The 13,287-nt window shown below is 31.5% G+C and overlaps 2 protein-coding genes across 2 annotated transcripts; both read right to left on the bottom strand.

Annotated features, from left to right (window-relative positions):
- Positions 1-231: 231 nt before the first annotated feature.
- Positions 232-9,249, bottom strand: LOC145319659 (4-galactosyl-N-acetylglucosaminide 3-alpha-L-fucosyltransferase FUT6-like). The gene is made up of 4 exons (XM_080161935.1): positions 9,040-9,249; positions 7,262-7,368; positions 2,572-2,666; positions 232-514 (listed from the first exon to the last, which is right to left on the bottom strand). Exons 1-4 carry the CDS (start codon positions 9,165-9,167, stop codon positions 410-412), a joined length of 435 nt encoding a protein of 144 aa, XP_080018061.1. The 5' UTR covers positions 9,168-9,249; the 3' UTR covers positions 232-409.
- A 139-nt stretch (positions 9,250-9,388) lies between these two features.
- Positions 9,389-11,533, bottom strand: LOC145320174 (uncharacterized). Its single transcript, XM_080162614.1, has 5 exons — positions 11,427-11,533; positions 11,148-11,207; positions 10,382-10,519; positions 10,105-10,208; positions 9,389-9,533 (listed from the first exon to the last, which is right to left on the bottom strand). The coding sequence occupies exons 1-5, from the start codon at positions 11,523-11,525 to the stop codon at positions 9,389-9,391; spliced, it is 546 nt and encodes a 181-aa protein (XP_080018740.1). The 5' UTR covers positions 11,526-11,533.
- Between the last annotated feature and the right edge of the window lie 1,754 nt (positions 11,534-13,287).

Genomic DNA, 13,287 nt, shown 5'->3' with positions numbered 1-13,287 from the left:
GTTATAAATTAAGACGAGTCTGCTGTCTATACCACTTTTATGTCAAGTCCAACAATCAAGGATAAAAAAGGGTAGCCTAATTTCCCCTTTTCTTTCCAAACACCCCTGGTATTAGGTTAAGCAACACCCCACAGATAACAAACCGTTTTTTTTCATTACCTTTGTCTGGGAATCCTAACTATAGCATGGCTACTCTGTCTATTATTGTGGTGCATCTGACATAACAGCAGTAGGAATAAATTTTTAACAACTTTAGTAATGAGGCTGTTTTGAGCCGAGATTCGAACTTATCTACTCCCTAAAGACACACATATAGATATCCTGTTACTTTTATATGAGGGCATATCAGAAACAGACATAATAATTAACCTATATTTAATAAATCATAACAAGTTACAGTTATACAAATTTAAATGATTAATTTGTTGGTAAGAGTATAATCATGTCCATAACAGGGTTTTCTGTTGTACCATTCTAAAAAGTCTTCAATATGATCTGTTGTCCATCCATCCTCCTAAAATATAGATGAATGTCTTTATTACAAAAGTAATAGATATCTGTGTGTACTTGTATATTTATAAGTTAAGGAGTTTGCTAGCCACTTCTGCATTAAAGCTTCCTATAATCCTTATAATAAAGTAACAGGATGTTTGTGTGTCTGTGTGTTTGTGTGTCTGTGTGTTTGTACCGAAGGATCTCGCTAACCGCTGAACTGATCGGGTTCTCCTTAACAGGGTATATTCCCATATGTCCCGGGAAGGTTTATAACTATTTTGGGGGAGGGTACCACCACCCTCCCTAGAGAAATTAAATTTTTTTTAAATTTATCGATTTTAGAAAGAGAGTTCAACGAAAAATAAACGTCAAGCATTAAATAGCTATATTTTGAATATAAATAAAAACAATTAAAGTGCCACTAGAGGCCTCTAGGGGCGTAGCCGCTAGTTCTAGATAATGTTTTAAGTATTCTTTGGGGAAAACCCGCGACTTTGGCTCAACAACCCATAGCACATCCATTCGTCGTCGGAGAGGTGATTAGTTCAAATCTCGGTTTAACACTGCATCATAACTAAAGACAATAAAAATGGTTCCTATCTTTGATATGTCAGGTGCGCGACGTTGATAGTTATAGAAGTATGCAAAGTTTGGTCTTATAGCCGAAGGTGATGCAACCAAAGAGTTGGTTGTCTCATGGGTGTTACTTAACCTCATATCTGGGTGTTTGGACAGAAAAGTATAGATTTGACCCCCCTTAAATATACTAGGATGTTGGACATGACGTTAGACTGTCATGGACAGTACCATCGCCCGTATGAGATAATAGATAGTTAAGTATTTTGTTGGAGGGTTTCTCCACCCTTACAATAAATTGTAAATTGGTGTACCCTCTATTATTATTACTCTAGTCCGCAAAGTTTTAAAATAACGTTCTTATTCGTTGGCTTAACAACTTTTTCGACTTGAATTTTTAATGGTTGATTCATTAAGTTGTGTATCCAAACTTTTCAACCACTAATTGTATTCTACAGAAGGGGTAATTTTGTGTATCATCTCTAGGGATGGATATAAAAGGAAGAGGTAGGTTGTGCTAAAATTCTGTAAAGGTGTGAGTTTTAAGGCTTAAAAACAGTAGAAGAACATTAGCATTCACTAAATATGGGTATTCCTTATTGAAAAGAACTATAAACAAATTTAAAATAAAAAGTTAATGATACCTGAAAATTGATAAAAAACTGAGAATTTCACCAAAAGCTTTGCTAATGTCAAGTTGCCAAAAATTAATTTTTAATATATAATTTTGTTGGAGAGGGGGGGGGGGTGAGTTGTAACTTAATAATGTAAAAAAGTAATATAAAAAATTTAGTAGTATCTCATTCCTATTCATGAAAACACAATAATCAACTCACAACTGATGAACCAATATGATTCTCCTTTATAGTGTAGCTTAAAATAGGTCCTGGTAAGGTTTTTAACTAGTTTTGGGGAGGATACCACCACCCTGGCAGCATGCCAAGATAAATTGCCCCTAGAAAAAAAAATTTGATATTTTGATAATTACTGAAATGTTTGATTGATCTATTTTATGGAAACTAGACAATTAATTTTGATTTAAACATTTTTTTCTTAATAATTGGGAAAATGTTACTTCTTTGAATAGACATTGTTTAGACACACCTAGTGCATTGTTTAATTAAAGGGCCATTGCAAACTATAACATGTATTTTTATTATGGTTCATAACTGTTTTAATCTGGTGTAACTATATAGTCTTTTGATTTTTGGCAGTGGTAAAAAATCTTGAAAGTGGGAGTAACAAAGAACGCGTAGCATGCTGGAATTTTTTTTAGAGATTATTAATTTTTTTTTTTTTTTGGGGGGGGGGTTAATCACCACTTTACTCCCCCTTGGATGTCCTTGGCGGGACCTATGAAAAGCTTCCCTAAACTGAAGAATATAATCAGTGGTTGAGAGCTTTGCAAGATTCTACAGGATAAAAAAAATTATAGGATTGATACAATTATTCTAGTGTAAAGTTTAAAATCAAGTTGACAATTCTAACAAAAACTGGAACCTTGTGTAGTTTATCACAAATTGGGCATGCAAGGTTGTAGTCTGGACATTTCTGCACATAGTTGTCCTTCCAGGCCAGGTACTCAAAATATTTATCTAGAATAGGAAAAATAACTAACATGGTATTTGATAGATTGATTGGCTATAGTTTCATAGAATTTAAACCTAAGTCGTCATAGAGCACTGTGGGCTACAATTGAATCAAGACAAAAGTAAGTGCCGAGCCCTGGGACCTATGTAGGGTGAAAATATACATAAATCCTTGATGATTCCAGGTGGAGACAAAATATTTTAGCGGGGTCTTTTGGTTTTTTTTTCAATTTAAAGTTCTGAAAAAAAATTGAAAAAAATATGAAAATCTTGAATAAAAAACAAACAAAAATTAATTTGTAATATTTTTTTTTATTTAAAGATACAAACAACTTATATAAATACTATGAGCTTTAAAAAATTACAATTTTCAAATTTAGACTTTCAATATAAAGATTTGTAGAAAAAACCTAACAACAAATTCTAACATATTTCTGATCAACATAGAAATAAAACGTCTTTTGCAAAATCTTTATCATCAAAAATAAATAGCACTTACTAAAGACTTTTTTTCATTTAAACTTATACTTTTCACATTATTTAACTTTAAAGATTGATTTTTTAAAAAAGAAAGGTTGCGTGATTTTTTTATTCATAATTAATTGCCTAATTTTGAGATTCAGATAAAAGCATATGAGGCCCTTGGGTTGGGGGGGAAGTCGAACCCCCCTTAGAATTACAGTTTTTTTTTAATGAATAAGTCAAAAACATTTATTTTGGAGAGTTAATTCTCTTGGGATAGTGGTGGTACCCTTTCCTAATATAGTTATAAACCTTACCAGGACATATGAAAAGCTACCATGTAAAGGAGAACCATAGTTCACAAAGACTCACATAGAACCTGTTACTTTATTATAAAGATACATATATACACAGAAACTCTACAATCAGAGTATGTCTGTTTGTTCATCCGTCTGTATAAAAACAATACAGAATATATTTATTTTGCTATAGCGGCTACGCCCTTAGAGGCCTTTAGGGGCACTTAATAGGTGAAGAAGGGGTTGAATTCAACAACTATATTTTTATTTTAGGCTTAAAAAGAAAAAGTTTTTTTGTGTGTTGTGGTCCTTTTTTAAGGGGCGATTTCTCTTCTCTTTCTCAAAAAAAGTTATAAACCTTCCAAGGACCAATGAGAAGCTACATAGTAAAGTAAAAAAAGAACCATATCAGTTCTTAAGCATCAGAAAGATGGACAAACAGACATCAATCTATTTTGTATCATAAATAGTGCTTTAAAGCAGGGAGAGAAATATCATCTGGAAAAAAAAAAATTTTACTATCGTTTAAAAGTTATATCCCTGTATAAAAAAGATAGGATGTCCGTGTGTTTTTTCTGTCTGTGCCTGAAGTTCTTGCTAACCACTGGACCAATTTGGTTCTTCTTTATTGACCTATCTTTTAGACTGATATAGGATCAACATATTAAGGAGTAGTTTAGTGTCTATTAATCCTTATATAAAAGTAACAGTTTCTGTGTCTGTCTGTTTGTGTGTGTGTGTGTGTGAGGGTGTCTGTCAGTACCGAAGATTCTTTGGTTCAAGTTTTTCATGGGCCTGAGAAGTTTTGAGTTTAGAAAAAATTAGTTCCTACCCAACATTTAAAAAAAACTTTTTCTTTTACATACTAAAACTGAAAGTAGGGGAGGGGTCAACTTCCCCCCACTTATCAAGGGCCCCTAGATGCCTCTAGGGGCAAAACCGCTAGTGATAAAATAATTTTTATCTTGAATTATGATTAAATTGTTCTTTTTCCATTTAATAAAATATAATTGTAATTATCAACCTCAAAGAATATCCAGAATTAGGTAATTGGATTTAACAAGGGAAAAAGACAACATCCATAATTAGTGAAGCTCTTAAGCTTAAAAGAATACAAATAAAGAAAATAGCAAGTGTAACATACAGATACAAAGATGTATTAATCAGAGCGAGATGGGACAATAGGCTGTTTATTAGACTAGTCCCCATAGTTTAATATAGGAATTTGTTATTCGTTGGCTTAACTAATTAGGGGACCTGTTGCAAGTTTTGTTTGGTTGGATTATTAAATTAAGTGCCCAACATTTCAACCATTAACTGAAACATACAGAAGGGTTATCCATGTATCATATTTGGGAATGTAAATCAATTTAGCGGTCATTGTCTTATCCCTTTAGATCCCTGAATAGTAATTAACAATGATCAATGGTTCTTTTTTTCTATGTAGCTTCTCATTGGTTCTTGGAAGGTTTATAACTTATTTTGGGAGGGTACCTCCACCATCATAGGAGAAATCAACCCCTAAAAAAGGACCCCATTTCACACACAAAAAATAACTTTTTCTTTTAAGTCTAAAATAAAAATCTAGTTGTAGAATTCAACCACTTCTTCCCCTTTCAAGTGCCCCTAAAGGCCTCTAGGGGCGTAGCCGCTAGTACCAAATAAATATATTCTGTAATGTTTTTATACAGACGGATGAACAAACAGACATACTCTGATTGTAGAGTTTCTGTGTATATATGTATCTTTATAATAAAGTAACACGTTCTATGTGAGTCTTTGTGTACCAAGGGATCTCACTAACCACTGAACCAATATGGTTCTCCTTTACATGGTAGCTTCTTATATGTCCTGGTAAGGTTTATTACTATTTTGGGGAAGGGTACCATCACTATCCCAAGAGAATCAACTCTCCAAAATAAATGTTTTTAACTTTTTCATTAAAAAAAACTGTAATTGTAAGGGGGGTTCGTCTTCCAACCCAACCTAAGGGTCCCTATATGCCTCTAGAGGCGTAGCCGCTGCTAGTAGAGTAACCCATGATATAAAGCTGTAAGGTCTGAATCTCAAAATTAGGCAATTAATTATGAATAAAAAAATCACGCAACCTTTCTTTTTAAAAAAATCAATCTTTAAAGTTAAATAATGTGAAAAGTATAAGTTTAAATGAAAAAAAGTCTTTAGTAAGTGCTATTTATTTTTGATGATAAAGATTTTGCAAAAGACGTTTTATTGCTATGTTGATCAGAAATATGTTAGAATTTGTTGTTAGGTTTTTTCTACAAATCTTTATATTGAAAGTCTAAATTTGAAAATTGTGATTTTTTTTAAGCTTATAGTATTTATATAAGTTGTTTATATCTTTAAATAAAAAAAAATATTAAAAATTATTTTTGTTTGTTTTTTATTAAAGATTTTCATATTTTTTTCAATTTTTTTTCAGAACTTTAAATTGAAAAAAAACCAAAAGACCCCGCTAAAATATTTTGTCTCCACCTGGAATCATCAAGGATTTATGTATATTTTCACCCTACATAGGTCCCAGGGCTCGGCACTTACTTTTGTCTTGATTCAATTGTAGCCCACAGTGAGAGTAGATTGAGGCACTTTTTTATGGCCACAATGGTTCCAAATTTGCAGTGTCCAAACTTTTGTTTACAATTACATTAATGTATCAGCCAATGTCTTATCCTTTAAGATCCCTATAATACAACAGTAGATCTTTGAAAACAGTTAAGATAATTTAAGCTGGTTGGCTACAAAGCGGCTGCATTTAATTTAAAATAAAGCCACATTGCAAAAAAGCAAGTGTTCTTAGTAGATGAGTTACTCTTTAACTCATTGTCAGCTTGTCTTTACGTAACAGAATGGGGGAAACAAGATTTATTCAGCTGTTATTAACGGTAGAACTCTGATTTTTATTAAAACCATTATTGGGCATATTTGAGTATATAACAATCATAGCAGTCTGACTGCTTTGAAGCAATGTTATAGTCACTTTTAATCTTTTGTTTTTATGTCCTTTCTCTTTCTTCCATATTTTTTATGACCACTGTATATGCTTGATTCACTTTGACGGTTAGTCATACCATATTTTTTTTGTGCTTCACTACTTATGAAAGTTGTCATCCCTGTTTATCAATATAATTTAAGTTATATTATTTGTTTCCAGGCAATTTATATTTTTAAAAGCGAATCTTTTCTATAATTTTCGTTAATTTAGGCATGTTAGAATTATCCTATCGATTTCAAACTTTGCATGATAATTTCTGTAGTAGTTAGGTACGTTTTAGAAAGCATAGCAACTCTATAATCAGTACCAGAATGTCTGTACGTCCATTTTAAACATATTGATTTTTCACTTTTTTAGCAACAAATTTGCATGTGATCTAATTATCCGATTGTTCGGATTTTTGGTGTACTGATTCCTGGGTCAACAAACTACAATATTATAAGCAAAGCAACTATATAATGAAGTCCTTAAAATGTAAATCAAGAAGTTTTTCAACAAATTTTCTTACAATTTTGCTTCGACTCTTGTTCATTTATATTCTGATTATTCAGTTCTGACACTATATAAGTGTTAATGTCCGTTTGTCTTATCGTTTCAGAGCTTCGCTTTTATGGATGTTGTCATCCTTGTTCTTTATAAATTCTGACCTGTATCAATTAAGTTAATTAAAGCCACATTTTAAAATAGCAAGTGTTTTTAAAAGCGGCACTCTTTTGACAACAATTTTTTATGTGATATAATTATATTATTCATTTGACCCCTAGGGTCAAAACTTAATAAAAGTACCCAAGACGTTTTTACCAAACTTTGGGTACCTTTGTAATTACCTGGATTATTCTGTAGAAAGATGAGATACTCCGCCAGCTCTTTGGGAGACTTATAATCACTGATGTGGATGAAAGAATTTGGTGGTGCCATGTCTTCATAATATTTCCTATATAATAATTATATATATATCAGGGATCTTAAGGAAAAAAAACAGTCAGTTAATTTTTTGGGCTTATATGTTTAAAAATAGCAACTAGGGGCACTGTTCTCATCTTATATTTGTATTAATGATTTCAATGAACCATTTTTGAAAGGTGTATTAAAAATACACTCTGACACTTGTAAAATCATATAGCAGAGTTAAAAATAAAAATAGTAACCCACATAAATTTTCATCAGGATTTAAAATTTTAATTTATTAAATTTTATTATATAAATTTAAGGAAAGGGGATTGATAATCTGAAGTGAAAATATGTTTTTCTTTTTGCCCTAACAACTGGAACAGTATTATAGTTACCTAGGACCACCCCTAACAACAGGAACAGTAATATAATTACCTAGGACCACCCCTAACAACAGGAACAGTATTATAATTACCTGAGACCACCCCTAACAACAGGAACAGTATTATAATTACCTGGGAACACCCCAAACAACAGGAACAGTATTATAATTACCTGCGACCACCCCTAACAACAGGAACAGTATTATAATTACCTGGGACCACCCTTTACAGCAGGAACAGTATTATAATTACCTGGGAACACCCCTAACAACAGGAACAGTATTATAATTACCTGGGACCACCCCTAACAACAGGAACAGTATTATAATTACCTGAGACCACCCCTAACAACAGGAACAGTATTATAATTACCTGGGAACACCCCAAACAACAGGAACAGTATTATAATTACCTGCGACCACCCCTAACAACAGGAACAGTATTATAATTACCTGGGACCACCCTTTACAGCAGGAACAGTATTATAATTACCTGGGAACACCCCTAACAACAGGAACAGTATTATAATTACCTGGGACCACCCCTTACAGCTGGAACAGTATTATAATTACCTGCGACCACCCCTAACAACAGAAACAGTATTATAATTACCTGCGACCACCCCTAACAACAGGAACAGTATTATAATTATCTGGGAACACCCCTAACAACAGGAACAGTATTATAATTACCTGGGAACACCCCTAACAACAGGAACAGTATTATAATTACCTGGGACCACCACTTACAGCAGGAACAGTATTATAATTACCTGCGACCACCCCTAACAACAGGAACAGTATTTTAATTACTTGGGACAACCCCTAACTACAGGAACAGTATTATAATTACATGGGACCACTCCTAACAACAGAAACAGTATTATAATTACCTGGGCCACCCTTAACAACAGGAACAGTATTTTAATTACATGGGACCAACCCTAACAACAGGAACAATATTATAATTACCTAGGACCACCCCTAACAGCAGGAACAGTATTATAATTACCTGGGAACACCCCTAACAACAGGAACAGTATTATAATTACCTGGGACCACCCCTAACAACAGGAACAGTATTATAATTACCTAGGACCACCCCTAACAGCAGGAACAGTATTATAATTACCTGGGACCACCCCTAACAACAAGAACATTATTATAATTACCTGGGACCACCCCTAACAACAGGAACAGTATTATAATTACCTAGGACCACCCCTAACAGCAGGAACAGTATTATAATTACCTGGGACTACCCCTAACAACAGGAACAGTATTATAATTACCTGGGACCACCCCTAACAACAGGAACAGTATTATAATTACCTGGGACCCCCCATAACAACTGGAACAGTATTATAATTAAGAGTTCTGAAGAATTTCTCTGTTATATACTCATCACACAAAGAGTTTTCAAATGCAAGGTAGAAATAGTAGTTGTTGTTAATGTCCATATTGATTAATTCTTTTCCCTTATCATTAAGTGGAACATCATCAGGAAGCTTAGTGAGATCACAATTTTGTTTTCCCTTTTTGGTCACTGTAATTTTATTTGTTATTTCTTTATAATAATAAATGATTAAAACTGTTATAAAATTTAAGTTCAAGTAATTAACACAAATAAACTGTATTTTAAATTTGCTTTAACTTGTAACTTTTATTAACATAAAAATCTTTAAAATATATATTCAAATATTCCTTGTATAAATTCGCTAAGTTCAGCCACATAGCTCTCTCTCTTGTCTTCAGTAGGGCAATGAGAGGCTATCCAGAGAGCCTGACCAGTTTTGTTACTAAGGATTGTTTCCTTGTTCAGGTATCTATTAAATTTAAAATGAAAAATTATGGTTAAGTGACATGAAACAGGTATATTTTTTTATTGGAATATGTCAATCAACAACATAAAACTATTCTATAAAACCCAAATATAACATGTATACTAAGCTATAAAAATTGGAAAGAATTTTAATGAATATAATAGATTTGAAATCTGCATAAAATTTTAAGGAATTTTTATAAAATTCGTTTTTTGTATAATTCTTTATCTATAAGCGCAAATACAAATTAAGTTAAATAATTTTGACATCTGTGATTGGTGGATTGAAAACTATCTGCACCCTGATTGGAGAAGCTTAAGTGACGTACATCATTCAACCAATTAGAGCGCAGGCAGTTTCCAATCCACCTATCCTATTGGTCAAAATGTATGAACTTAAATTGGATTTGCGCTTTTAAATAATGAATTATATAAAAAACGAATTTTATAAAAAATCCTTAAAATTTTATGCAGATTTCAAATCTATTATATTCATTAAAATTCTTTCCAATTTTTATAGCTTAATTTATACATACAGACAGACAGATACTTACACAATCTCTCTTAAAAGGTACCTTTCTGGTTTTCCTTTGACATAAACACAATTATTGTTCATATTAATTTGAAAGGTTGAATCTGACCGATAGTTTACTGTCCAATCCAATATTCCATTCCAAGACTGAAAATTAAAAATTTTATTTCTTAATAATAGCAATATTAATTTTAGTTTTAATTATTTCACTGGAAAAATATTACCATGTTCCTATAACTCTATGCAGCATTATAAGTGGCAATTGTAGCTTCTTTGTTCTAAAAGAAGATCACAGCCATTGTAGCCATACCATTGATTACCTTTAAGTCATTCCTGAGGTTCTTTCCTCTGTTTCCTCTTAACCACTGTGGAGATTCTCCCTTAAACCATGCAATCCATTTTTGAGATCTTGGAGGGGTAAATCCTTGAGGCAGTCTCATGGAAGAATCAAGGGGACCCTGATAATAGTTATTAATCACATTGTATTATAAACAGCTTTCAGTGGTTATAAAAATGTACAATTATACGATTAAAACCTGTTTTGTTAACCCCGAAATCCCGAAGGCAGAGGCTAACAAAACTTGTTTTAATATCATGATTGTACATTTGTATATTATAAAAAACTGGATATAATACGATATGATACATGATTTTTCAGAGTGGCTGCAAACTGGCTTTTAATAATCAGTTTGGAAGCCATACTGGAATAGTTATTTAATTATTCTCATTCCTAAGTCTGTAGTGAAAGAGGTGTAAATTGTTTTCAATTAGTCAGATTTCAAGTTTTCAAATAGAAAAATAGCTTGAACCAGAAAATATATATTAATTATAATTTTTATTTACTAGTAAGAGGTTAATGATTTATTTGTTACTGGTGGCTGTGTATCTCTAGCATATGGCGATTCTGTATTCAAAGAAGAAGCAATGGGTAGAACATTGGGATCCAAGGACTTGAATTTACCAGTATGCTATTCTAGAAACATATCTTGACATTAATATAGAGCACTTGATCTGTTATGAGAATAGCTAGATCTTAACGGACAAACATATACCCTTCCTACTTTAAACAATAGTAAAAAAAATTACCTGAAAAAGTGAGATGATAACAGCTGAAGCTGATGTCAAGTACTTGTGATCAAAAGTAGCCTAATGGTAATCATTAAGATGTATGTGAGTAGGTGCTTTCAATAAGATCTAAATATTAAAAGTTTTAAAGAAATTCCATGGTGGCAAACGGAGGGCTAATTAACAAAAGTTTGCTTAACCAAAGATTTGTAAAGTCATGACCATAATTGAAACCATGAACTGTTTGAATTTTTGATATCAGAGGTTTTTTATTACATGCATCTTTTAATGACCAAGAACCTGACATTTGTTGCCGGATGGACATTGAAAGGGTGAAGTGGGAAAAGAACTAGCACCATTATTCATCCATCTATCATAACTGTGTCTTTGGGGATTCATAATCAGTATGGTCTGTAGGTAACAGGAATTTTGGAATACTTAAAAAAAATTATATCTAAGATTGTTCAAAGACATATTTTATTTAATGTAAAATTATAACTAAAGGTATTAATATAGAAGCCCTGCATTAGATGACCATATCCCAGGACCCTGATAGATAAAGCCCATAAAACTATAAACAATGTATGAAAATATTTCTAATCTTGCTCATGAAGTTTGTTTATCCAATCTTTACAAGAGAGGTATTTTTGGAAAGAGGATTATATTAAGAAAATGCCTTTGTAAATTAGAAAATTCGCAGAAATCATATTTACAAGTTATTTGCAAAAATTTGCAATAATTACAAAAATAATTTTGTTCCTAAAATGACAGATTTAGAACATGTTTAAGACAAAAAAAACCTTTAGTGTTACTTGTTTCGTCTTCCATATGAAAAAAGCTATTACTCACATTTTATGATAAAAAAAAAGATATATACAAAATAGATGATTTATTTCAAAGTCAACATAATAATTGGCATAAAATCTATCATTTCTAAATCTGAAAATCCTTTTTAGAGCAAATATAGTGTAAAAAGTAACCAAGACATTTTTGCAAAGTAAGAAAATCTAAAGAAAAAAGTTCTTTTAGATTTTGATATACATATCAGATATATGTAGTTGTATTTTTTTAGCATTTTTTGTTTGTTTAATTACTTAATAAAACGAGTTTTTATGTGCTACTTTGGTTATGCTTGAACCTAAAAGTGCAATTCAATCAATGACAGCACTTAAACTTGTTCCATAGTATTTGATCACTATTTTTCTATATATTTATCTGATATGTATATAAAAATCACAAAGAACTTTTTTATTTAGATTTTCATACTTTGCAAAAATGTCTTAGTTTCTTTTTGCACTATATTTGCTCTAAAAAGTATTCTACATCTAATTCACACATTTAGGATGATAGATTTCATGCCAATTATAGTCTTGACTTTTAAAAAAATCATCTATTGTGTTTCTATGACTTTTTTTAAAATAAAATGTGAGAAGCAGCTTTTTTCCTATATACTGCGAAAAAATAACACCAAAGATATTTTTTTTGTCTTAAGTATTTTCTAAACTTATAATTAGATAACTTTCAGAAAAAGATTTTTTTTTTAATGTCATTTAAAGCATGAAATTTATTTTGCAAATTAACATTGAAAATTTTTGCAAATAACTTGCAAATATAATTTCTGCGGATTTGCGTTTGCTATATGTATTCCTCTTTCCAAAAATACCTCTCTTGTGAAGATTGGATAAAAATAAAATTTTATTATCAAGATTTCATAACTGTTCATTAATGAAAATGCCCTTTAAGGTGTAATAAATTCCAAAGTAGCACACAAAACTCTTGCTATTAAGAAATCAATTACATAAACTCAAATTCCTTCCTTGATATTATGTGTGTTGTTTACTTTAATTTTATTTTTAAAATTAGGATAACTATTAGGTCTATAATAAGGTGGTCTTCTCTTACTCTATACATAACAAATTTAACTTGTTTATAATATCAAAACTTAATTAATCAATTGCATTTTTATTTGCTATAGCTTTTATTGATTTGACAAAACTCATGCCCATAAATTTGAGTCATCATATGGAGACTTAAACTCTTATTGATGTAACTCTGTGTTGCACCCCTGCAAGAGTCACTACAATCCCTATTTATCCAATTAATGAAGGATATCAATATGTCTGTATTAGCGTTGGGCCGGACCAGATACCTGATATCAGGC

Source organism: Acartia tonsa, chromosome 5 (assembly GCF_053477335.1).
Source record: "Acartia tonsa isolate MP-2025a chromosome 5, ASM5347733v1, whole genome shotgun sequence".
In the NCBI taxonomy this organism is placed as follows: Eukaryota; Metazoa; Arthropoda; class Copepoda; order Calanoida; family Acartiidae; genus Acartia; species Acartia tonsa.
Note: the sequence above shows the minus strand (reverse complement) of the source record. Positions and strands in the feature narration are given on the sequence as shown.